Consider the following 21,069-nt stretch of genomic DNA (forward strand, 5'->3'; position numbering starts at 1 on the left):
CAGGAGGAGGTGGCCATTGGACGCCACAGGTTCTGGCCTTGGAGGAACAGATGCCTAGGGTCTGGAAGTGCTGCTCTATAGGGTCCCTGCCAGGAGAGAGGGCTAGTGGATCTAGATTTTAGAGCAGAGAACCTTGGGCATGTTGGAGTAGCCAGGGTCAGAAACCTTTGCTGGCCCTGACTGGTAGGCTGTGGAAATTGACATGAGGTGTGAGGTGCTAGCTAGCACCACTATCCAGGCCAGGCTGCAGGACAGCAAGTCTGCTAGTCCACCTTAAGTGGCAGAGGCTGCTGCACAGATGGGTGGGATTTCCTGCAGGAGGTGCCTGTCACCCGCCTATCCTAGGCAGGGGCAGGTTGCCCAGCACTTTTCCAGGGACACTCCACCCTTCCTCTGAGAAGTTGAGGGGCTTGCCTGGCATCCTTGATTTTCCCAACCACATACACTCCCCCGAGTCTGCTGCGAGGGCCAGACCACGGATGTGCCGGTGTCCTCCTTATCCCCCTTGCCATGCTTATTAGTTGGCTGGGCCCAGCTGTGTGTCCTGAGGCCTTGAGTGGGAAGGCGCTAACCATGGTGTCCCTGCAGTTTCACATATCTCCACGTTCCTGATTGCCAGAGTGAGGTGTGCTCCAGATGTGGGGGACATGACACAGAGCCCAGGGACTTTAGGGAAGGTCTTTAGTCGGAGATCTTCAGGGAAATGTTCGAATAGGCCATGGAAACAACTGGAACTTGCGCCAGGACCTTCGGCCTGGTAACGGGACCTGGCCTTCCGTTGGCGCCTACCCGGTGGGCAGGGCCGCGGGCACTTGCCTGACCCATCCGCGGGTCCAGAGTGTGGCACAGACGTCCACGGGCACTGGCACGCCAGGACCCCCACACCAGGACGCGCGCACGGAGCCCCGGCAGCGCGCAGGGCAGGGCGGGCGCATGCGTGGTCCGTGGGCAGGGAGGGGCCGGGTGCGTGGGCGCGGAACTCCGCGTCTCCGCGCCCCCTTGTCGACCGGTCCACCTTAAGGGGCGCTCTGACATCAGCGCGCCGCCGCCGCCCGTGGGGTGGGATTTCCTCCGCCACAGCCGCGGGTCCTGCGCCGCGTTCAGCCCGCCCTGCCCGCCCCGGCCCGACCCCGGCCGGCCCCGCCTGCCCGGCCTCGGGGAGGGATGCGGCGGCGCGGCGCCCAGGATGCCCCGCAGCCCCGGGACGCGCCTCAAACCCGCCAAGTACATCCCGGTGGCTACGGCCGCTGCGCTGTTGGTCGGCTCCAGCACCCTGTTCTTCGTGTTCACGTGAGTCCGCCACTCGCTGGGGGCCCTGGCGGCCCAAAGGGGCCTGGATTAGGGGGCGGTTCAGCTAGAGGGACTGAGGTCCAGGGACCCGCAGGCAGGTAAGGGCGGGACTGGCACTAGGACTGCCGGGGGCCACGTGAGTCACCACCCTGAGGCCAAAGCCCTGAGCTTGCCCACCCTTAGGCACCAGACACGGGTGAATCCTGCGTGGGGGACACTAGTTCCTGGCAGGCCCTCCTGAGTGTCCCTGAGTGTGAGGCGCTGGCCTTGGGCAAGGGAGTGTGTGCAGTAACTTACCAGGGTGTGGCTGCAACCTCCCTCTCCTCAAACTGTGAGGGACCTGGGCTACTCAGAGCCACCAATACTACCTGCAAGGAGCCCTGAGGTCTGCTTTGGGATCCCCTCCAGGCAATCTGGCTTTGGTCCAGAGTCTAGTTGTTCCTATGCAGGTGTGGCCTGGCTTGGCTACCGTGTGCCTGCCCACAGCTTGCCTGTTATGTTTGCCTGGCAGTCCTGTCGACAATCCCTTGACCTACCTCTCAGGAAGGCCGGTTGGTTGCAGCTGGAGGGCCCCAGCGGGGCCAGCAGCCATGGTGAGCTCTGGGACCCTTGAGGTGGAGAGCATGCCAGGTACTAGGCCTGTGCAGCCTGAGCTTGCCCTGTGACACCAGCTGGCTCACAGACCTGAGTGTTGAGTGGCCTGACATGCTGAGGACACAGCTCCTTGTTGGTGGTTCTGCCTCCACTCCCAGGGCTCCTTCAGGCATGAAGAAGGGTTAGGGGCTCCAGGCTTCAGCCATATGGATCTGCAGTCACTTTCCACAATTCTGAGATACAGTCTAGGTGACCACAGCATGACCACTCAAGCCTTTCTGGAGACCTACAGTCTGGGGTGACTGTCGCCTGCAGGGCCTCTATTACCAGGCAGTCAGCCTGAGTGTGAGCAAACCTAGAGCAGGTGTGGGCATGAGCCAGCTCGGCAGCCTGTCACCTTAGCAAGAGTGAGAGTGGTGGCTGTGTGGACGGTGAGTCTGTATTGGGCGCCTGTGGAGGCCGGGGAGGGGTGGGTACCACAGGCTGCCAAGAACATGTTTAAAAAAGGCCTGTGTGGATGGGCTTATTTCTGGCTTTGGTGAGCAGGCGTGTTCTTGTCACTCAAATGTTGCGGGCTGTGGGGCAGAGAGAAGCGGGGTAGGTGGGCAGTGGATGCAGGCTGAGAGGGACATGTCTTGCTGGGTCTTCAGTCCTAACTCTGGGCTGAGGTGGGTGCTGGGGGTACGGGTGGGGTGGACTGATCTGAGCTCTCCAATGTGGCTTCTACTTGCCTGTCTCAGTTTTTCACTGCCCAAGTGCACTTCAGTTTTTTCTCCTGATTTTAAAAGGGCACATTCTTTATTGAGAACTTGTAAAATGCAGGAAATTTTTTTTTTTAAAGAAATCATTTTCAAAAATCAATTCTACTCCAAAGAGCTGGGCTGTCGCCTCTCCTCCTAGAGTTACCTGGCCCTCCATAGCCTGATTGTCGTGAGCCCTTCTTGTGAGTTCAGAGTTTCCTTACACGCTGTCCTGTGACTTTGACCTGCCACCCACAAGTGGTGGGTGCTCAGACTGTTCTACCCTGCTGGGGTAGATGGGGGTGCAGCTTGTCCTTCCTCTGTTCTCACAGCTGGGTTCTGGATTCAGGGACTCTGGCACTGTGAGGTGCAGGTTCTCTTGAGGCACCACAGGCCATTCCCTGCCCCTTGCCCTGCATATGATCCACTCAGCCTAAGAGAAGATGCCTTATGTGCCCTGTGGCAGCACAGAGGACCAGGTACAGCCACTGTCAAGCCAAGAGAGCCTTGCATCCCCTGGGGACCTGGTTCCCCCACACCCTAATACCATATTCCCTGGGCTCTGGCTTGCCCCCACCTCACCTCTGCTGGGTTCCTGAGAAGGGCTCTGTGAGTTGGGCCAGGCCCATTAGTGCCCCCACAGCTTGGCAACTGAAGGAAGAAGGGTCCAGACAATCCCCTTCTGTGAACAGGCCTCTTGTCACTCAGCACCCACACTTCCGCTCTATTTCCAGGCCCAGGCCCAGGCCCATTATAGATTGACTTGTGCTCAGGAGGGAGCAGCTTGTTCCTGTGCCCTCCTGTCCCACGTAGGTCTCCTCTGTTATCTGCCTCTACACCTTTGATGTCACTGGACTCTGAGTGGCCCAGGCCCCCTCACTGCACTTAGTAAACACCAGTTACCCTCTTCAGGGAAAGTCCTCACAGGGTGCAGATCTAGGGGCCTAGAGGATCAAAGACCCTACCTTAGGTCAGCACTGAGGGTTTGGAACTAGCAGGACATTCAAACGTGACCATTAAAAGCTGGAGCATGGAAAGGACCCTGGAGGTGAGGACGGTGTGCACCACAGGGCAGGTTCCCAGCAGCCTTCCTCCTCCAGGAAACTTTCTGAGTTCCTGGTGAGGTCATGTCCCCCTGTACCACAGAAGCCCTTCATACTGTGGTTCAATGCCAGGTGCTAGAAGGGGGTCCAAGGGTCACCAGTCCTCCACCCCTTCCCTTTCCTCTGCTCAGAGCCATTTTGCGGAATGATGGGGACCCTGAGAACATCAGAGGGCCAGGAAGCTTGGTTGATCGCAGTGCCTGGGGCTGGACTGGGCCATTTTGTCTCTGTCCCAGTTCCTGTGGGCAGATTTCTGGGATGGCACAGCTGGTCTCCAAGATGGACCTGAACACTCCCAAGGCACAGCCCGGGACAGCAGGAAATACAGCCTGTGACAGGCCCAGGGAGACAGAGCCACTGGCAGTGGCTGCATAGAGCGGGATGGGATGCATCTGGCCTGGGGGTATACCTGGTCTTTTAAACCCCAGTTTTCTCTTCTGCTCAGGTATCTGCAGGGATCAGGTGGTGGTGGTGGGGATAGGCTTCTTGTGGCCAGAGCCCTTACCCAACCTGACCAGGACAGAGTGGCTCTGCAGCCACTAGTCCCAGATACCCCTGCTGGTGAGTGCCACTCTCAAATACAAAACAGTGCTACTGAAGAACCCAATTTGTTTATTTATTTATTGATTGATTGATTGATTGATTGTTAAGGATTTAATTATTTATTTATACAAGCACTGGGTACAGTCAGAGTGCGGGAGGGTGAGAGAATTCACCAGAGGCAGAGCGGGGAGCAGAGCAGGCAGACTGATGAAGTGCATTGCTGAGGGGAGCAGCGGGTGGCAGGAGAGGTCTGCGCACCATGTGGGACCCTCGCCCAGCGGCTGGGGATTGAACTGGTGCTGCAGAGGCTGCTGGCAGCTTCGCAACCCAGCGCTCAACTGCTGCGCCACCAGGGAGGCCCTGAAGAACCCAATTTAAATGAAAACTGCTGAGTTAAATCTTCCATTCCATATTTAGCTGTGGTGAGCATGTTGCCCCTATAGAAGACTTAGCCCCACTGTGTGATGTCTCCCTGCCAATCCAAGTGGGCCTCAGGGAGGAGGACTTGGAACTTTAGATTTGGGCACTCCCCTCCCCCCAGGCCTACCCCTTCTAGATCTGCACTTCCAGCAGGAGGTGACCCACCCCTGCTTGATGAGGCCAGTCTGGAGTGCACCAGCACTTGGGCAAAAGTAGGTGTCATCCCTGTTTGCAGAGGGCCCCTTCCAGAGCCTAGGACAGACATGGTGGCCTGGGTAGTGCTGTCTGCCGGACCTTGCCCATGAGAACTTGCTGTCCTCATATGTTCTCATGCTGCTCAGCCCACAGCCTTCCTCCTCCAGTAAATTTTCCAGAATTCCTGGTAAAGTCATGTCCCCTGGGCCCCAGAAGACCAGAGAGGTTAAGGGGCATCCAGTGATAGTCTGGGTTGGCCAGGACTGGGCCAGTGGAGGGAGGGGTGTGTGTGCGTATGCATGCATCTATGTTTGCACATGAGTAAGGATGCAGGTGTGCCTGTTTGTGTGTGTCAGCATGTGCTTGAGTGTGCATGCCTGTACGTGCAGATGCTCCATTCTACTGTATGTTGATGTGTGTTCATGCACACCTGCCTTGTGTGTTACTTTGCATGAACATGTGACAGTATGCATGCTTGTGTGGTGTACACATGTGTCTCAGCATGTTTGTGTGCTGTGTATACGTGTGCATGCAATTGTTCCTGCATGCTCACCTGGATGTGCATGCGTGTCTGTGCACATGCCTGAGTGTGCTCTTTCATCTCTCCTCCCACTTAGCCCATGTATTTCCCCAGGCGGCTGAGTTCTAGTCCTGGCAGAATTAGCCAGTGAGCCAGTCCTCGTTGGGTAGGACCCAGGCCTTTATGGCACCTCCTGGGGTTGGAGACCACTGGAGACGGTCTCAGGGGAAGAGTGTGTGGGAGTGCCTGACCCTGGGTCTGAGCCAGGCCTTGGTGGCTGGAGATGGTGAGCAGGTCAGTGGCTCAGGTCCCAGTCAGGTATCTACTCCCCCCTTCAGCCTTCCACCCCGCTCTCCCCTGCTTGCATGCCAGGCAGGTGGGTTGATGGTATCCACCTTGAGGCCCCCACTGCCTCAGAGCAGGTGTTGCCCTCTACAGTGAAGTTTTCCAGATATGCCCTGTTGTGGTACAGCAGATCTCCCCCGACCCTGGGTATCTCACTGAGGGACAGCTCAGGGAGGATAAAGTCATGCAGGCTGCCCTGACTGGTGGAAGCTTTGGTCATTGTGGGGGTGGGGTGGCATGTGGGGTTCAGTCCCCTTCTGCCTGGTAATGGTTCAAATCCCAGCACAGATGCAGACTCCCTCAAGAATTTTGATGTTCACTCCTTGTCTGTATAGTGAGGTGGGGGTGGATAGGATAGCTCCTGGTGGTTGGGGGGGTGGCATTTGTGGGGCAGGGCACTGACCTCCCCAATGTGTCCTGCCTGCTGCCCCTACGTGCCCACCCATCTGTTGCAGCCCATGTGTACAATGTTTGCTTGTCCTAAGCCAGCCCCAGAACATCCAGCCAGTCCCCTTCCTTTTCTATAACAGGCTGACTGCACTGGTGCACAGACAGTGCAGGTGCCTGAGAGCCCTGTGCTTGCTTTTATGTTCTGTTGTTGCCGTTTTAAACAATGGGCCTGCATTTTCATCTCGCACAGATTATGACATAGCTAACCCTTCCCAGAAGGTGTCTCGGAAGCTGGCTTGTACCACTGGAGTAGCATCATGGGCCTACCTCTTCTGGGATTCTAGGCGTGCCTGGTTCTCTCAGGCAGGCAGCTCTCACCTCCCTGGGAGCTCTCCCCTGGTGTTTGGCCCAGTGTCCCTCAACTTACTGGACAGACCTTGCCTCAGGCCCACTGTATCTTGCTTAGTGGCATTGGGCTTGAGTCTGCAAACACACATTGAGCACAGGCTCTATGCCAGGCTTCAGCATGCAGGAATGGGGAATGAGGAAGACTTTTGCTGGTGACCCCTCCAGGCTGCCTGGGCAGGGGGGTAGTGGAGGAAGGTCCTTGTGGCAGAGGGAACATGTGACCTCAGGCTGTGTTTCTATTCCTTGGTGGGTTCTGGAGAAGAGGAAGGGGTAGCTTGCAGCTCTCAGCCCACTGAGTGCGCTGCCGTGGGAAGTGGAATCTTTAAATAGCCTCTTGCTTTCCACTAAAAATAGCGAAGTTCTGCTGCCATGGAGGTGGTTGCCGGGGTGGCAGGTCTGGCTCCCAGCCAAAGCAGGCGTGGATTGCCAGCATAGCTGGTGTATGCTGGGGCAGTGGGCGGGGCCGTAGACATTCTCTCACCCTGCTGGCAGCCACGATTACCCTGTCCTCATGGTCCAGGCTGTTTTGGAGGTCCCCCAGCTCCACAAAGGGCCTAGGTACAGAAGGGGAAGCAAATGCCTTGGGTACTCCCCGCCGTGGAGCCATGGGAAAGACAGGGAGCCTGAGGCCAGAGAGACCTTGTGGGAGCTGAGTGGGTGATTCAGGGAATAACTACAGGTTCAGGGCTGGAGGCCGCAGGTCATGCACTCAAATATTGGTGGGTCCCCACAGGGGCCAATAGTCACTTGAGGCCTCAGGAGGACAAGAATTGTAGCCGAATCAACACCAGGGTGGTATACAAGGTCTTTATGGGAGCCAGGCAACTGAAAGGGGTGGCAGCCTTGGAGTCAAGTGTTAAGGGGTGGTAGATGGCAAAGGAGTGTGTGGGATTGTGGCGGGGGCGTCCTGCTTTTCTAGAATCTTTAAGTATTCTGTGCTGCCACATCAAGAGTAAGTTGACAAACTAGAAAGAAGGGAATCTCTGACTGGGTTGTATCCTTTAGAGGAGAGCAGGAGTGATGCCCTGCCACATATTTATTGATGGAGAACTATGGCTCCCACAAACCCCAGAATCTCCCCAATGAGGTACCCCCGCTGGACTGGTGACAGGTCTAGGTGAGGTCTGGGGCCAGTCCTAGCTGTCTGATGGGTCACGGGCCATAGACAGAATGGGTTTGCTGTCCATCCTGGACTTCTACCTTTATTTAGTCAGTATCCTGCAAGGGCAGGAGAGACCAGAAAGAAGCTGGGCTGGGGTGGGAGGATATGGCTTGTCTCTGGCCATGCTTCCTAAATAGTGCAGCCCAAGGGCTTCTTTGAGCCTTGGTTTCCTCACCTGGGGTGGGTGTTAATGAGGGTCAGAGTTGGCACCTAGAAAGCTAAGCACATACAGCTCCTGCTGGTTGAGCGAAGGAGGGTACTCAAAATTCAGTAGCCAGCCTGCTTCCCTGACTGCCACAGTGAGCACTAATGGTGGCCTTGAAGGCCCACCCTACAAATGCATGGTCATGTCTAGTTCCTTTGCAGCCATGTCTCCTTCCCACTCACCTGTTGCAGTCCTAGACCCAGTTCTACCCTTCTCTCTACCACAGGTGTCCATGGTTGACACGAGCTGTGTCCCCAGTTGTTCCTGTCTACAATGGTATCATCTTCCTCTTTGTCCTGGCCAACTTCAGCATGGCCACCTTCATGGACCCTGGCGTCTTCCCCCGAGGTAGGTCCCTGTGCTGAGGCTGCTCATCCGCTCACTCTTGCTAGAGTGTGAGTGGCTGACATGGGAGAGCCTTGGGGCAGGGAGGGGGAAAGGTTCTGGTGGGTGGGCTGGAAGAGATTGGGAAGCAGCATCTGCCAGAAAAGTCACTTTCCCGCTGCCTCCCCTCATCACCTCCACAGCGGATGAGGATGAGGATAAGGAGGATGACTTCCGGGCTCCACTCTACAAGAACGTGGACGTACGGGGCATCCAGGTCCGTATGAAGTGGTGTGCCACCTGCCACTTCTACCGCCCGCCGCGCTGCTCCCACTGCAGTGTCTGTGACAACTGCGTAGAGGTGACTGCCCTGCCACCTTTCCCCCTGCATCTCCCTCCCTGTCCTTCCTCTTCTCCCCCTCACCCACCATGTGCACCCTGACACATTGCTTCTGGCCAGGACTTTGATCACCACTGCCCCTGGGTCAACAACTGCATTGGGCGTCGCAACTACCGTTATTTCTTCTTGTTCCTGCTGTCGCTCAGTGCACACATGGTAGGCGTCGTCGCCTTTGGCCTGGTCTACGTGCTGAACCACGCCGAGGGCCTGGGAGCTGCCCACACCACCATCACGTATCCTTGGCCCGACCATAGAGGCAGTGGGGCCAGGGACACGTTTCACAGGGGAAATGGAGGCTTGGAGGGGTGAGGCCAGCTCCTGGGAGTGCCCCAGGGGAGGTTTGCTATCCCCAGGTAGGTGGTCTGTGGGGGGTAGTTTGTTCACAGGCACCTTCTTCATGTCCTCGCCCATGGCCATTGGCCTTAACGGGCCAGCATGGCTGTTATGTGTGTGGCTGGCCTCTTCTTCATTCCTGTCATTGGCCTCACCGGCTTCCACGTGGTACTGGTCACCCGGGGGCGCACCACCAATGAGCAGGTGCACAGCCTGGATGGGGGCCTCATAGTGATGGGGGTGGGGAGGTCCCCAATGGGTCGAGAAGGCTATACACTAAATAGGAACTGTGGGGGATGAGACAGGGCTGGGGGATCCTCAACCAAGGTGGTTTATGCATCTGTAGCAGGTAGAGGATCTGGCCCTGGAGACTGCTGGTGGGGCTTGGGGCGTGGGACCACCCCTGTCCCCTGGCTCATTCTCTCTGGGGACACTTTAGCTGCCAGTGACTCAGAACCCAGAAATTCTGTAGTTCCCTGTAGCGACAGACCTAGGTGGGGGGTGGCCCTGCGCTCACCCCCTGAGGAACCCTACTCTCCCTGTCTTGTCCCCTTGTCTGTCTTGGCCTGGGTCCTTGGTCACCAGGCTGGATAAGCTGTCCTGTGTCCACAGGTGACGGGAAAGTTCCGAGGAGGTGTGAACCCCTTCACCCGAGGCTGCTATGGGAATGTGGAACATGTGCTATGCAGCCCCCTGGCACCCCGGTGAGGCCTGGGCTGATATTGCGGGAGCCTTTCCCTGGTTCCGTGTGGGCAGCCACAGACCCTAAACCTGGTCCACTTCTGCTCTTGGCAGGTGGGGCCAACCCTGTGCTGGGTGTGTGTTCAGGCCAGGTTCCTCTGGCCGCTGACCCCTCTGCCCTTGTTGCAGGTATGTGGTAGAGTCACCTCGGCTGCCACTTGCCACTCGCCTGAAGCCACCCTTCCTTAGGCCAGAGCTTCTGGAGCGATCCGCACCACTTAAGGTCAAACTTAGTGACAACGGGCTGAAGGCCAGCCTGGGCCACAGCAAGGTGGGAACCTTGTGGTGGGGTAGGGTAAGGAGTGAAGGTCAGACCCTTGGAGGTGGGAAGGAGGCCTATAAGTGGAAGGCGGAGGGAGGGTCCTAGGTCCCATGTTCCCAGAACGGAGTCCTCAGTGGAACCATGTCCCAAGCCTGCACCCTCCCTACTACTGACCACTCCACCTCTCAGTCTAAGGGCAGCCTTGATCGGCTAGATGAGAAACCATTGGACTTGGGGCCGCCACTGCCCCCCAAGGCAGAGGCCAGCACATTTATCAGCGACCGACAGACACCACGGCCTGGCAGTGCTGGTGAGGTGGGGGAAACTGTGTGTGGGGGGGAACTGATTGTCCCTTGCCTGACCTTGGTTCATCTTCCCAGAGAGTGCCCTGTCAACACAGAGGACCAACCCTCCAACACCGGCCATGTACAAGTTCCGACCCACCTTTCCCACGGGTCCCAAGGCACCCTTCTGCGGGCCTGGTGAGCAGGTAAGGAGGTCCAGCCCTGCCCCATCCCAGGAGGCCCCAGCCCACAAAGCTCTGATCCCCTGAGACCTTACCCCCTACCTGGACCGTAGAAGGTCCTGTAGGATCTGGCATGACCCCAGCCTTTGGGTATACCAGCTGGGGGTGATGGACAGGAGCCAACAGAGGGCCTGTCCTGGGAGGGTCTGGCGCAAGCAGTCCTAGCCACCCCCTCCACTGGCTGGCATTGCCTGGGTCTGGTAGGCGGCTGCTCCCAGAGGCATCTGTGCCAGGATGCCTGGAATTCCATCATTAGGCACTCTATAACGCCCATGGAGAAGCTTCAAAAGAATTTGAGATTGTTTGAGAAAGGATAGTTATTTTCCCTGAAACATACAAGCATTCTACATATCACTGTGGAGTAGTCAACAGCCCTGGAGAGCCTGAGGAACGGTCCAGAGTCCTGAGCTTTCTCAGAACTGCCTGCCTACCTTCAAAGCCATCAGAGGCAGGCCTGCGATCCGGCCCAGGACATACGGACCAGCTCCACCCCTCTGTACCAATGTCCTGACCTCTCTTCTTTGCCTCTTGGTAGGCAGTGTCTTTGGCCTCCCTGGCCAGGATGTATGGCCCTGCCCCCAAAAGCTGTGGCAGCCTTTCTTGGGAATGGTGTTGCTTTAGATAATACCCTCGCCCATTTTGCCTCCTTCCAGGGCTTGTTCTGGCTTTTCTAGCGATTTCCAGCTGGTTGGCCAAGTTCCCTAAAGCCACATTTGTCCCTACCCACATCCCCTCTGGGTTTTTGAGTTTCTGCAGGCTGGTGTCCCTATGCTGTAAATCATGGAGACTCAAGAGGCTCTGCCTCTCTATTGCTATGGCTGACCCCTAGGCTGGATGCACTCCTGGAGTGCTGTCCTGGGTGTTGGCAACAAGCAAACAGACCTTGGGCAGTGCTCTTGACTCTCAGCTGGGCAGTGTCTGGACAAGGATCATTGGTCACTGTGGTTATTATATTTCCTCATGGCTCAGCCCACATGGTCCCATCTTTCCACCACTACCTCACTGACCCCCAATGAGTATGGACCAGAGCAGCCTTCCCTGGGGAGGCGCAGGGTCTGTCTCTGCTCTCACGTCTCTACTTCATTCTGTGGCAGGCAAGGAAAAGATGATGTGTCAGGAAATAGAGGGTTTGTAACTTGTGCCTGTGCCACCTCTGTCACTAGGTTTGTAGCTTCCCAGTGGACAGACAGGGCATGGCGCATATCATGGAGCACATGTGCCCTCTCTCCCCGCAGGTCCCTGACTCCCTGACGCTAGGGGAAGAAAGCATCCACAGCCTGGACTTTGTCTCTGAGCCCAGCCTGGACCTCCCTGACTACCCGCCTAGCAACCTGCACGTGGCCTACCCACCATCCCCGCCACTCAGTGCTGCTGGCACTTTCTCTGGCGCCTTGCGCTCTCTGAGCCTCAAGGCTACAGGCCAGCGGGGCAGGGACCAGGTGGCCCTGCAGCCCCTGCGTTCTGAGGGTGGGCCCCCCACGCCCCACCGCAGCATCTTTGCTCCCCATGCACTGCCCAACCGCAATGGCAGTCTATCCTACGATAGCCTTCTTAACCCCGGCTCGCCTGGTGGCCACATGTGCCCAGCCCACCCCTCAGCTGGTATGGCCGGCTATCACTCACCCTACCTGCATCCAGGGGCAATGGGGGACCTACCACGGCCCCCAACCTGCAGCTTCAGCCCTGTGCTGGGGCCCCGTCCCCGGGAACCCTCACCTGTGCGCTATGACAACCTTTCCAGGACCATCATGGCTTCCATCCAGGAGCGCAAGGACAGGGAGGAGCGTGAGCGGCTGCTGCGCTCTCAGGCCGACTCACTCTTTGGGGATTCAGGCATCTATGATGCGCCCAGTTCATACAGCCTGCAGCAGGCCAACATGCTGTCTGAGGGGCCCCGTGGCCCTATGCTGCGCTATGGCTCCAGAGAAGACCTGGTGGCTGGGCCTGGTTTTGGTGGTGCCCGCAATCCGGCCTTGCAGACGTCACTGTCCTCCCTGTCCAGTGCCGTGAGCCGAGCGCCTCGGACCTCCTCTTCCTCCCTGCAGGCCGACCTAGCCAACAACAATGCCCCGGGGCCCCGGCCCAGCAGTGGCTCCCACAGGTCACCGGCGCACCAGGGCCCACCCTCCCCGCCTGGCACTCCCCGCTCACCCTCCTATGCGGGCCCCAAAGCCGTTGCCTTCATCCATACGGACCTCCCAGAACCGCCACCCTTGCTGGCTGTGCAGAGGTGGGTGCCAGGGGTGCAGTGGGCTTCTCAGCACAGGAGGTGCTGGACACCTGGGGGTCCCTTTGGCCAAGCTTGTGTGAATTGTCCAGGCCTGTGGCTGGCTGTGGGGGTGAGCCTCAGTGGCTCCTGACAGACTTTGTGAATGTAGCCCAGCTCCAAGGATGTCCTGGTAGTTCTGTGGACCTCCCTGACTGCCCACCTGGCAACCTGCCCAGAGCTTCTTCCTCTGGAGACAGTGACGCTGTCCCTGTCCAGGAGGCTGATGCTAGGAGATATTGTCCTGCAACAGAACATGCCACCTGGGGTACCATGGGCCTGGCTTTGGTCAACACACAACCCTGCGAAACAGGGGTTTCCTTGTGCATAGATGTGGAAATGTCAAGACTTTGGGGCAGGGTGGTCTCATGTCCCCAATAGATGGGTCACTGAGGATGCCAGACAGACCACCTATTGGAACAGGTCCAAGTATAAGAGCTAAGCAACTGGGTGTATTGGCATCCTAGGGGCATCACCCCAGTCACCTTGAACACAACTTAGCCCATGAGGAGGTTACTGTTGTGGGTGTGACAGCCCCAACAGGTGGCAGCTGCATGGCGAGGCAGGGTACAGCCACTGAGGGGAGGGGCTCTCGCCCTCTTGAATGTTTGGACAGCGAAATCAGGAACACTACTTGTCAGTGGGGCAGCAGGGGGGCAGCCCCTCCTGTTCCTAGGAAGGAGCAAAGAAAGGACAAATCACTGGCCCCCCAGTTTGGGCCACCTGGATGGGATAGGACTCAGAGGCTTCAAGTCTGTGCCACTGGGAGGGACCAAAGGACCTGGGAAGGGTTGACAGCAATTCTGACACCTGTCTGTCCTGTGACAGCACAGCCCCTGTGCCTTGGGAAGCTCTGTACTGTCTTACTTTCCAGGAGGGATCTGATGAGCTCAGAGGGCAGGGGCTATCCAGGGCTCCATCTGTATCTGTGTCAATTGTCCTGTTGCCTCTTCTGGCCTGTCCAGCTGTGGTCCCATGTTCACCGTGTGCATGCATGTATGTGCTTGTTTTGATGCAGGGAACACCCTCAGCTGAAGACCCCCCCAAGTAAACTTAACGGGCAGTCTCCTGGCCTGGCCCGCCTGGGACCTGCCGCTGGCTCCCCAGGGCCTTCCGCCAACCCTGCCCGGCACACGCTTGTTAAGAAAGTGTCCGGTGTGGGTGGGACCACGTACGAGATCTCGGTGTGAGGACTGACAGTGGCACTGCTGGGACCGGGAACCCCCATCGGCTGCCCCCACCCCCCAACTTCACTGCCCTGGGAAAGGAGAAGGCCCAGGCCTGGTGTGTGGATCCATCAGCAAGAGAGAGAGCCACGCCTCCACAAGCCAGTCCCTCGCCCTCCATCCCTTCAGCCACCCACCTGCTCATGAGGGCATGGCTGGGCCAAGGATGGCAGCTTCTGCCTCGGTCCCCTGCTCTGTGAACTGGGGCAGTCTGGGGTCACAGATTGCATCTGCATGGACTGTCCCCATGTCCCTGAGGTTGCTGCCAGGCCAGTTGCTATCACCCACTACCCTTAGAGATGGGTCCCTGTGGCTTAGAGACAGACAGACAGACAGGCCTGGCCCATGGCCCTCCTCCCAGACCACAGGCTGTGCTGCTCAGCTGCTCTTAACGGTTGCCTTTCAGGGGCCCTGTGGGAATCTTGTAACTTGACAAGACCAGCTCTGACCCACAGGCACCTGGCCTGCTCTGGGTTCTGGCAGACAGGTAGATGGACGGACAGACAGCCAACTGTGGGTGGATCTGGCTCCATGTGTCCTGTCTCACCCAGCTGGTGGGCACGTCCCCATGTCTGTGCTCTGAGCTGCCCTGCCATGTCCCATGTGCTAATGCTTGGGCCCCCTGCCCCCACCGCTTTCATTGAAGCCTTAACCTCTACTTTATGCTCTTGTGGGAGGCAACGGGGGTAGGCAGGAGCAGGCATGGGGCTGGATGCTGCCACAGGGACCTGGTGAGACCAGAAGTCCCCTCCCTGCCAAACTGGAGATTCCCCACCCCATGTTATGCAGCCCCGTTGGAGCTGTGATGCCCATGTGGGATACACATTGGGGTGGGGAGTCAGTTCCTCCTGGCACCAGGGACCCGAGAGTAAGCACACAGCAGCGTCTGCTTGCATTGTGTCTGTTTTATGTTTTTATACCTACATCTATATATCTATAATTTTATTAAAAAAAGAAAAAGAGTCATTTTGATCCTTTTGATCCAATAACATTTTGATCCAATAACAGCAAGGAGAGGGCTGTTATTGCCAACCTGGGGGGAGGGGGCAGAACAGGTCAGGCTCCAGGAGAGTGACTGGCAGCTGGCCATCAGAGTTTTCCTCCTGGGCATGTCCATGGACTTAAGCTGAGTTGGAGATTCGGGGGGTGGGGCTGGCCAACAGTTCTTTGACAAGCATGAGGGTCCCCCGGGTCTGCGTCATTCCTGGCAGTAATGGTGTTTGGAGAAAGGCTGGGGCTGCAGACACTCCAGGGCATCCCTAGTAACACAAAGGCTGGACTAGGGGTGCATAAATGGGCTCATGCTGTCTTAGGACCCTGTGTGGGGGACCCTGACACTATACTTGCTGGCAGTCAGCCCACACTCCCTGCCAACCTGCCAAATGTTGTGGATGGTAGAGTATTGGTAACCCACAGCTTTTCAGGGCTTAGGCAGCTTAGACAGATTGGGGTGCTGGGGCAAGGGCTGGCCCAGTGTAGGAGATGAGCTGAGCTCAGTCCCTGCACCGGGCTGCCCTGTCCCCTGCTGACGTCCACCTTTCTACTTCTTTCTCATGGGACGCTGCGGCCCGCAGGGGGCGGATCAGTACCTGCAGTCATGGATGGGGGCTGCGTGGCCAGCCTAGAGTAATCCCCAGCCTGCACCTGTGCCATCTTGGTCTCCCGGAGGACCGCCTGTCTCTGCGGGTCCCCTGGAGCCCCGCTGCGGGAGTGCCTCCACGTGGGGCTGTGTGCCACCTGCACTCAGCTACCTCCCGCCTTTTCCCCAGCCTTTTGGGGCCAGAACCAGATGCCAAGTAGGTGGCTCCGGGACCTGGGAGGCCAGGCTGCCATGGACCCAGGGGGTCCCTTTCCACCAGCTGCACCTTGACTGGCTCCCAGCCCACCAGGGCCTGTGGCCCTGTGCCCACCCACCTCAGGAAGTCCCCACCTGCTGCAGGGGGTCTAGTACTTCCAAGTAGGGGCCCTGGGGTTGTTAGGACCAGCACGACTTTCCCGGGGTTATGCGCCATCACCCCGATACCCTCCCTAACCAAGCACTTTAGATGCCACTTCCTCCCCAGGGAGCCCAGGCCTCTGTGGGTTGGGCTGGGGTGGGGGGTCTCAGGTTATCCTTGCAGTCACTGCACTCCCTCCTCCACCCCTAGCCCAGAAACAGATGCCTTAACCTCCTGGAGCCGTTAAGTCGGGGTGGGGAGGAGACGCTGACCCCTCCCCTGCAGTTCCCATTGATGGCTCTGCCCTGGCCTTGTCTGATAGTTTTCACTCTGAGATGTCATACCTGAAGGGCTCAGAGGGCCCCACTGCCCACAGCCCAGCAAGTCCCTAAGCCCACTGGGCCCAGATGCCCCCAGGGGCAGGGCAGGACCCCCTTACCTGCCCTCTCCTGCCACTTGCCCTTTTCTTGCCTGGGCAGCTGCAAACCACATAGGTCTTCTCTATTGTTCTAAAAGGTATTCCCCCAGCCCCAATTTAATGCCCTCAATAAAATCTTTGATGTTTACCTCCATGACTCTGTCACCAACGTGGTCCCCCTGTCCTTTGAGCCTTGACAGGAGTGGGGGGCAGGGTGTTGTGGTTTGCCAGATGGGGACAGGGTTATGAGAGGGGTGTGAGGCCAGTGGGTCAGCAGAGTCAGAGCTAAGGCCTGATCTGAGGTCCCCTAGTTGGGACTGATACCAGATGCAAGGCCTGGGGATACATGGGCCTCATATTCAGTGGACACCCTTGGTTTAGAGCCTTCCCCATGACTAGGACAGTTTGGGGGCTTCCTGAGGAGGGGCTGTTGTCCCATTGGGTGTGCCACTCTTGAGGGACGCCCTACTGTGAGATGGGTTTTGGGAGACCTCAAACCTCCTCCCCCACTATTTCCATGGAAACAAACTCACTCTCAGTGTATGTCGCGACTATATGTCTAGCAGCAGGCCCAGCCCTCAGGACAGACCCCGCCTCCACCCTTCCTGGCTTCTGGCGGGAACGGTGCACAGCAGTGCCATGGGCGAGGGCCGGTGTGGCCGCTGGGCACCCGGGGCAGTGCCGGCTGCCTGGCCTCCTCCTCGCTGGGGCCGCTGGGCCTCCGGCCTAGAAGGGCAGGAAGTCGTCCACCTCGAGGTGCAGGAAAGGGCCCAGGAGGGCCCGGAGCTTCCAGACTGCGGCGCGGCTCAGCAGGGGCGGCACCAGCCCCTCGAAGGGTGCAGGGTCCACCACGTACACATAGGCGGCAGTGCAGGCCAGCAGGGCGCCCAGCAGCAGCCTCAGGGCCAGCAGCCTGTGGGCGGCGGTGGTCAGGGGGTGGGGGGCACCCATGGAGATGGTCCTCGGGGACTGGGCTTTGCCCGTGTGCACAGCCACTTACCAGAGCTGGCCTTTGAGGCTCTCAGGACATCCCAGCTTTGGCCTTGCCTTCTGTGGGGGAGGTGCAGGGTGAGAGCCTGCTCCCAGCGGTTCCAGTATTAATTTCTCGCTTTCTCCTCCCCCTCCCAGCACAGGCACCTGCCACCATATCTTCAGAAAGACTCTGGTCACCTGACCTCTGGTGGGGCTCCTACCACTTCCACTCAATCCACCTCCCCCTCCCGTCCCTGAGTGAGGCCTTCATGGGGGGAGTTAGGGGCTTACCACCATGCATGCCATCTGCTCCTTCCTGGCCTGGGTACGGCACTGGGCACGTTCCCTGGGTAGGGCGCATACAGTCAGGGCCGTGGGTGCCCCTGCCCCAGCCTGACACCACTCCCAGGTATGGTGCTATGGAACTGGGGAGGGGTCAAGGATCGGTCCACCCCACCTGAGCAGGACACTCGCCCTGGTCCTGGCTTAGCCAGGCTCTCCAGGCCCCTGATCCCACACATCACCCCAGAATCTCCAGCTGAATGTCCTCCATCTGGTCTAGTACTCCCCGAATGTCTTTCTTGAGGTTCTGGGGAGCAGAGGTTAAATGGATCCTCTAACCCTGACCACCCTGCAGCCTCCCCTTGCTGCTCACCATCCTCCCCTCTGCCCTGTTCCCTGCAGGCCCCCTCCTCCGTGCCCTTCAGGCACCTACCAGGAGACCAGTGGCCTGGTTGTTCAGGGCCATGTGTACGTCCGCCACACCATCCCACACCTGGTGGGAGGGGAAGGCTGGGTCATGCATGCTCCAATGAGCAGGACCTGTGGATGTGCCCAACCAGGTGGATCCCCTATCTTCCCCTCCCACTTGGCCAAGAAGGCACCTCAGTGATGGCCATCTTCTTCCTCTCAAAGGACAACCGGATCTGCTGCAGTTCATTCTGAGGGAGGGGTACAATGTGGGCATGGGCAGGGATCTGGGTCTGGGCTCACCCAGGTCTTCTGTGCTAGGACCCTCCCTGGCACAGCTCCTGGGCCCACCTGGGATTGCTGCACGAAGGACTCCTCCCCTCGGCACAGCTCCCTCCGCAGCAGTTGCAAAGGTGCTCTATCCTCCAGGGGCTGGGTGCTGCTCGGCTTGGGGGACTGTGAAAGAGCCTGGGGTCAGCTCAGTGCCATGGCCAGCGTCAGTGGTCCTGGACTGCTTCGGAATGGGGGTGGGAATGGGGTGTGTGCTGTCACAGGGTCATTCCTGTTGGCTACCCAAAGTCCTTCCTGGGCTGGGCCTGCCACACACTTACCCAGGCCAGGGCTGTGCAGCCTGAGTGCTCTGGGCACAGGGGCAGGAACTGCTGCCCTGGTCCCAGGAGGGCCCCCAGCTGGTCCCGCAGGTCCTGGTTTTGCCTTTTCTGGGTTGAGGCGAAGAGATGGGACCATCCGTCATGGTCACTTCTCGGACAGCAGAGGGGCTGGGGAAGGGGCTGTAGGCCAGAGGGGAGGGTTTGGGGCCTTGGAGCCTGTTAAAGATGGGCTCAGCCCGAAGCAGTGCCTTACTCACCAGATTCTGGTTCTCCTGTTCCAAATGGAAGAAGGACTGCTCTGCAGGCCCCAGGGGTATGCTCTGGAGCTGGGAGGGAGCTGCTCTGGAGGAGGCTGGGGTCCCTGCTCTTGGGGTCAGGGGTGAACCTGGGCAAGGTCTGGGCCCTGAGCTGGACGGCACCTCCTGCCTGGGGGTCCCCGGCTCTCGTCCTGAGTGCAAGGGCCAGCCCCATCCCAACCCTGCCTCCATTTGTCCCTGTCTTGCCCCTGCTGGGTCTTTTGTTCTCTGATGCTGCATCTCTCCCTTGTCACTTGAAATAAAATTCCCAGGCACCTCAGCGCCAACCCTGGGTGCCCCACCTGCACCCCCTGGGGCTGGGAAAGGCCTGGTTGACTCCATCGAGTGAGCAGAGGAGAGAGGTACGAGGCAGGGCCACCTTACAAAGCCCTGGCAGGGCGGATCCAGGCATCCTCCATGGCTGCTTGAAGCTGGGGGTTGGGGACACTGAGGGTGGGAGTGGCCACAGGGGCCCAGGGTTTTTGGCCCCTCCATCCCGCCCTGTGACCCCTTCCTGACCCCAGGTCCAGGCTCTGGCCTGGCTCCACCTGCCACCCTCTTACTCAGGGCTCTCTGGTGTCATAGCTCGCAGGGCAACCTCAGTGGCATCTGTCACAAAGGACTGGGTGAGCTAAGGAGGTCATAATGGGCCAGGGCGGTGGCCAGAGCAAGGGTTGAGGGGACTCTTCCACCATGTCACTTAAAGTTTCCTCATTTGGTCACTCCCTCTGCATATTTCACATCCCACTCACATGAGCCCCCTTAACAATTTTCTCAATATGTAAAGTAGATGATCAGACATGCATTTACAGCAAAACCACGCAAAAAAAAAAAACGGTGTCCAGTACAGTCTTCCCTCGACTTCTGCTGGCACAGAAGACATCATCCTACGGCCCAGACTTTTTACCTAACAGATCGCAATTTTTTTTTTTTTTTAACCACTTGTTGAACAGGATCTTAAAGGACCCTAATTATCCTCTCTTTGTAGGTAGGTGGGGGGCAGCAGGGCAGGAACCTAAGACTTGAAGACTTTCCATCTCTTGCCCAAGGCCGCAGTGCTGTTAAGGGATAGAACCTGATGCAAGCTTCTCTTCACGCTTCAGGGGGCTTTTCAGTGACTGTAAAGAATGTCCAATGATATTAGCCAGATTCTAGTCAGGGTTGCTTCTCCTTCCTTCCTTCCAGCATTCCACCATGCTGTCTGTCCCACTGACCCTTACCCTAACTCCTGCCACTGGGCCTAGAGTCCCTGTTTCCATGTCTTTCTCTTTCTCAGTTTTCTCCCTTGTGTGATAGAAATAGTCACAAATCTCTTTTCTTTCGCTTTCTTGCTCTTCTGCAATGTGACTTGGCTCTCGTCACAACAAGAATTCCTCTCTTCACCCTGCATTAGGGGCTGCCTTGGGGATTCACTCTTGCCAAATGATTTTTGCCAATATGCCAGGAGAAGAGGTTGGAAGAAGTCACATATGTTGGGCCTTCACCTCTCTGCTCTGGGTTCCTCTGCCATGGGGGAGGAATGGCCTTGCTTAGAATTTGAGGTCAGGAGTAAAGCCACAGCCCCTCAGTGTATTCTGCAGGACAGGACAAGCTCCTAAGTGGTGGGAGCTGTTGGCAAAGCAGTGAGTGGTATTTTCCTCACTGGCTCCAGAAATTGCCACCTGTGGGCAGCCCCTCCCCTGGGTGCCAGCCTGGTTTGAGTGCAAAGCCAGAGTGGGAGTTTGCTGCTGGCTGCCCAAAGTGCTGCCTCCAGGGCGGCTACACAGAGGCTGGTGCTGGTGGGGCTTGATGGCGGCTGGGAATATATTTGACACCTGGATCATAGAATGAAACAATAAGGTGCTAACAAAATGAACCAATCATGTTCATCAGCTCATTGGTTAATTATTTGGCATCAGAAGGGCTGATTAGTCCAAAAATGGTTCAACTGGTCCCTTGGAACTGAATATGGTCCAACCAGGCAGGTATCAACTAGGGTGAGGATATAAGGCAGGGTGGGAGCCAGCTTGGGACTCCCATTCTGTTCTTGGCTCCTGAAGAAGGAAGAAGGAACAAAGCAGAAAGCAGAAAGAAGCATGCAGCAGTCAGCCTCCAAAGAAAGTAGAGAAGCCAAAGAGCTCTGCAGTGACCAGGCCACTATACCTGCCTTTGA

At 57.8% G+C, this 21,069-nt stretch overlaps 2 protein-coding genes across 10 annotated transcripts; one reads left to right on the forward strand and one right to left on the reverse strand.

The window, feature by feature from the left end:
* Window positions 1-1,054: 1,054 nt before the first annotated feature.
* ZDHHC8 (zinc finger DHHC-type palmitoyltransferase 8) lies at window positions 1,055-16,979 on the forward strand. Of its 6 annotated transcripts, none has more exons than XM_037496011.2 (11): window positions 1,055-1,290; window positions 8,142-8,263; window positions 8,443-8,600; window positions 8,700-8,872; window positions 9,074-9,176; window positions 9,585-9,676; window positions 9,843-9,984; window positions 10,165-10,285; window positions 10,356-10,465; window positions 11,737-12,731; window positions 13,786-15,538. In XM_037496011.2, the coding sequence occupies exons 1-11, from the start codon at window positions 1,187-1,189 to the stop codon at window positions 13,955-13,957; spliced, it is 2,292 nt and encodes a 763-aa protein (XP_037351908.1). In that variant the 5' UTR covers window positions 1,055-1,186; the 3' UTR covers window positions 13,958-15,538. The 6 variants fall into 6 exon arrangements, with proteins under 6 accessions (XP_037351908.1, XP_037351913.1, XP_037351910.1 ...); XM_037496016.2 differs by lacking the exon at window positions 13,786-15,538 and adding an exon at window positions 15,568-16,979 and having other exon boundaries at window positions 1,162-1,290; XM_037496013.2 differs by having other exon boundaries at window positions 1,162-1,290; window positions 8,443-8,516.
* CCDC188 (coiled-coil domain containing 188) lies at window positions 14,804-19,501 on the reverse strand. Of its 4 annotated transcripts, none has more exons than XM_037496021.2 (9): window positions 18,879-19,501; window positions 18,622-18,729; window positions 18,362-18,466; window positions 18,205-18,261; window positions 18,036-18,095; window positions 17,845-17,909; window positions 17,612-17,666; window positions 17,349-17,398; window positions 14,804-15,252 (listed from the first exon to the last, which is right to left on the reverse strand). In XM_037496021.2, the coding sequence occupies exons 1-9, from the start codon at window positions 19,410-19,412 to the stop codon at window positions 15,192-15,194; spliced, it is 1,095 nt and encodes a 364-aa protein (XP_037351918.1). In that variant the 5' UTR covers window positions 19,413-19,501; the 3' UTR covers window positions 14,804-15,191. The 4 variants fall into 4 exon arrangements, with proteins under 4 accessions (XP_037351918.1, XP_037351914.1, XP_037351917.1 ...); XM_037496017.2 differs by having other exon boundaries at window positions 15,214-17,261; XM_037496020.2 differs by lacking the exon at window positions 18,622-18,729 and having other exon boundaries at window positions 15,214-17,261.
* Window positions 19,502-21,069: the final 1,568 nt, after the last annotated feature.

The sequence above is a fragment of the Talpa occidentalis genome, unplaced genomic scaffold, assembly GCF_014898055.3.
Source record: "Talpa occidentalis isolate TD23 unplaced genomic scaffold, MPIMG_talOcc4v2.1 talOcc4.8, whole genome shotgun sequence".
Lineage (NCBI taxonomy): Eukaryota > Metazoa > Chordata > Mammalia > Eulipotyphla > Talpidae > Talpa > Talpa occidentalis.

What these genes read in the sequence shown, in the direction of transcription:
- CCDC188 (XM_037496017.2), bottom strand. Translation starts at nt 19,412, where the DNA reads ATGGAGGGGCCAAAAACCCTGGGCCCCTGTGGCCACTCCCACCCTCAG. An exon ending in AACAGGAGAACCAGAATCTG is followed by an intron (nt 18,730 to 18,878) that starts GTGAGTAAGGCA and finishes GCCTCAACCCAG; the next exon opens with AAAAGGCAAAACCAGGACCT. An exon ending in GCTGCACAGCCCTGGCCTGG is followed by an intron (nt 18,467 to 18,621) that starts GTAAGTGTGTGG and finishes GCTCTTTCACAG; the next exon opens with TCCCCCAAGCCGAGCAGCAC.
- ZDHHC8 (XM_037496016.2), top strand. Translation starts at nt 1,187, where the DNA reads ATGCCCCGCAGCCCCGGGACGCGCCTCAAACCCGCCAAGTACATCCCG. An exon ending in ACCCTGTTCTTCGTGTTCAC is followed by an intron (nt 1,291 to 8,141) that starts GTGAGTCCGCCA and finishes TCTCTACCACAG; the next exon opens with GTGTCCATGGTTGACACGAG. An exon ending in GGCGCACCACCAATGAGCAG is followed by an intron (nt 9,177 to 9,584) that starts GTGCACAGCCTG and finishes CTGTGTCCACAG; the next exon opens with GTGACGGGAAAGTTCCGAGG.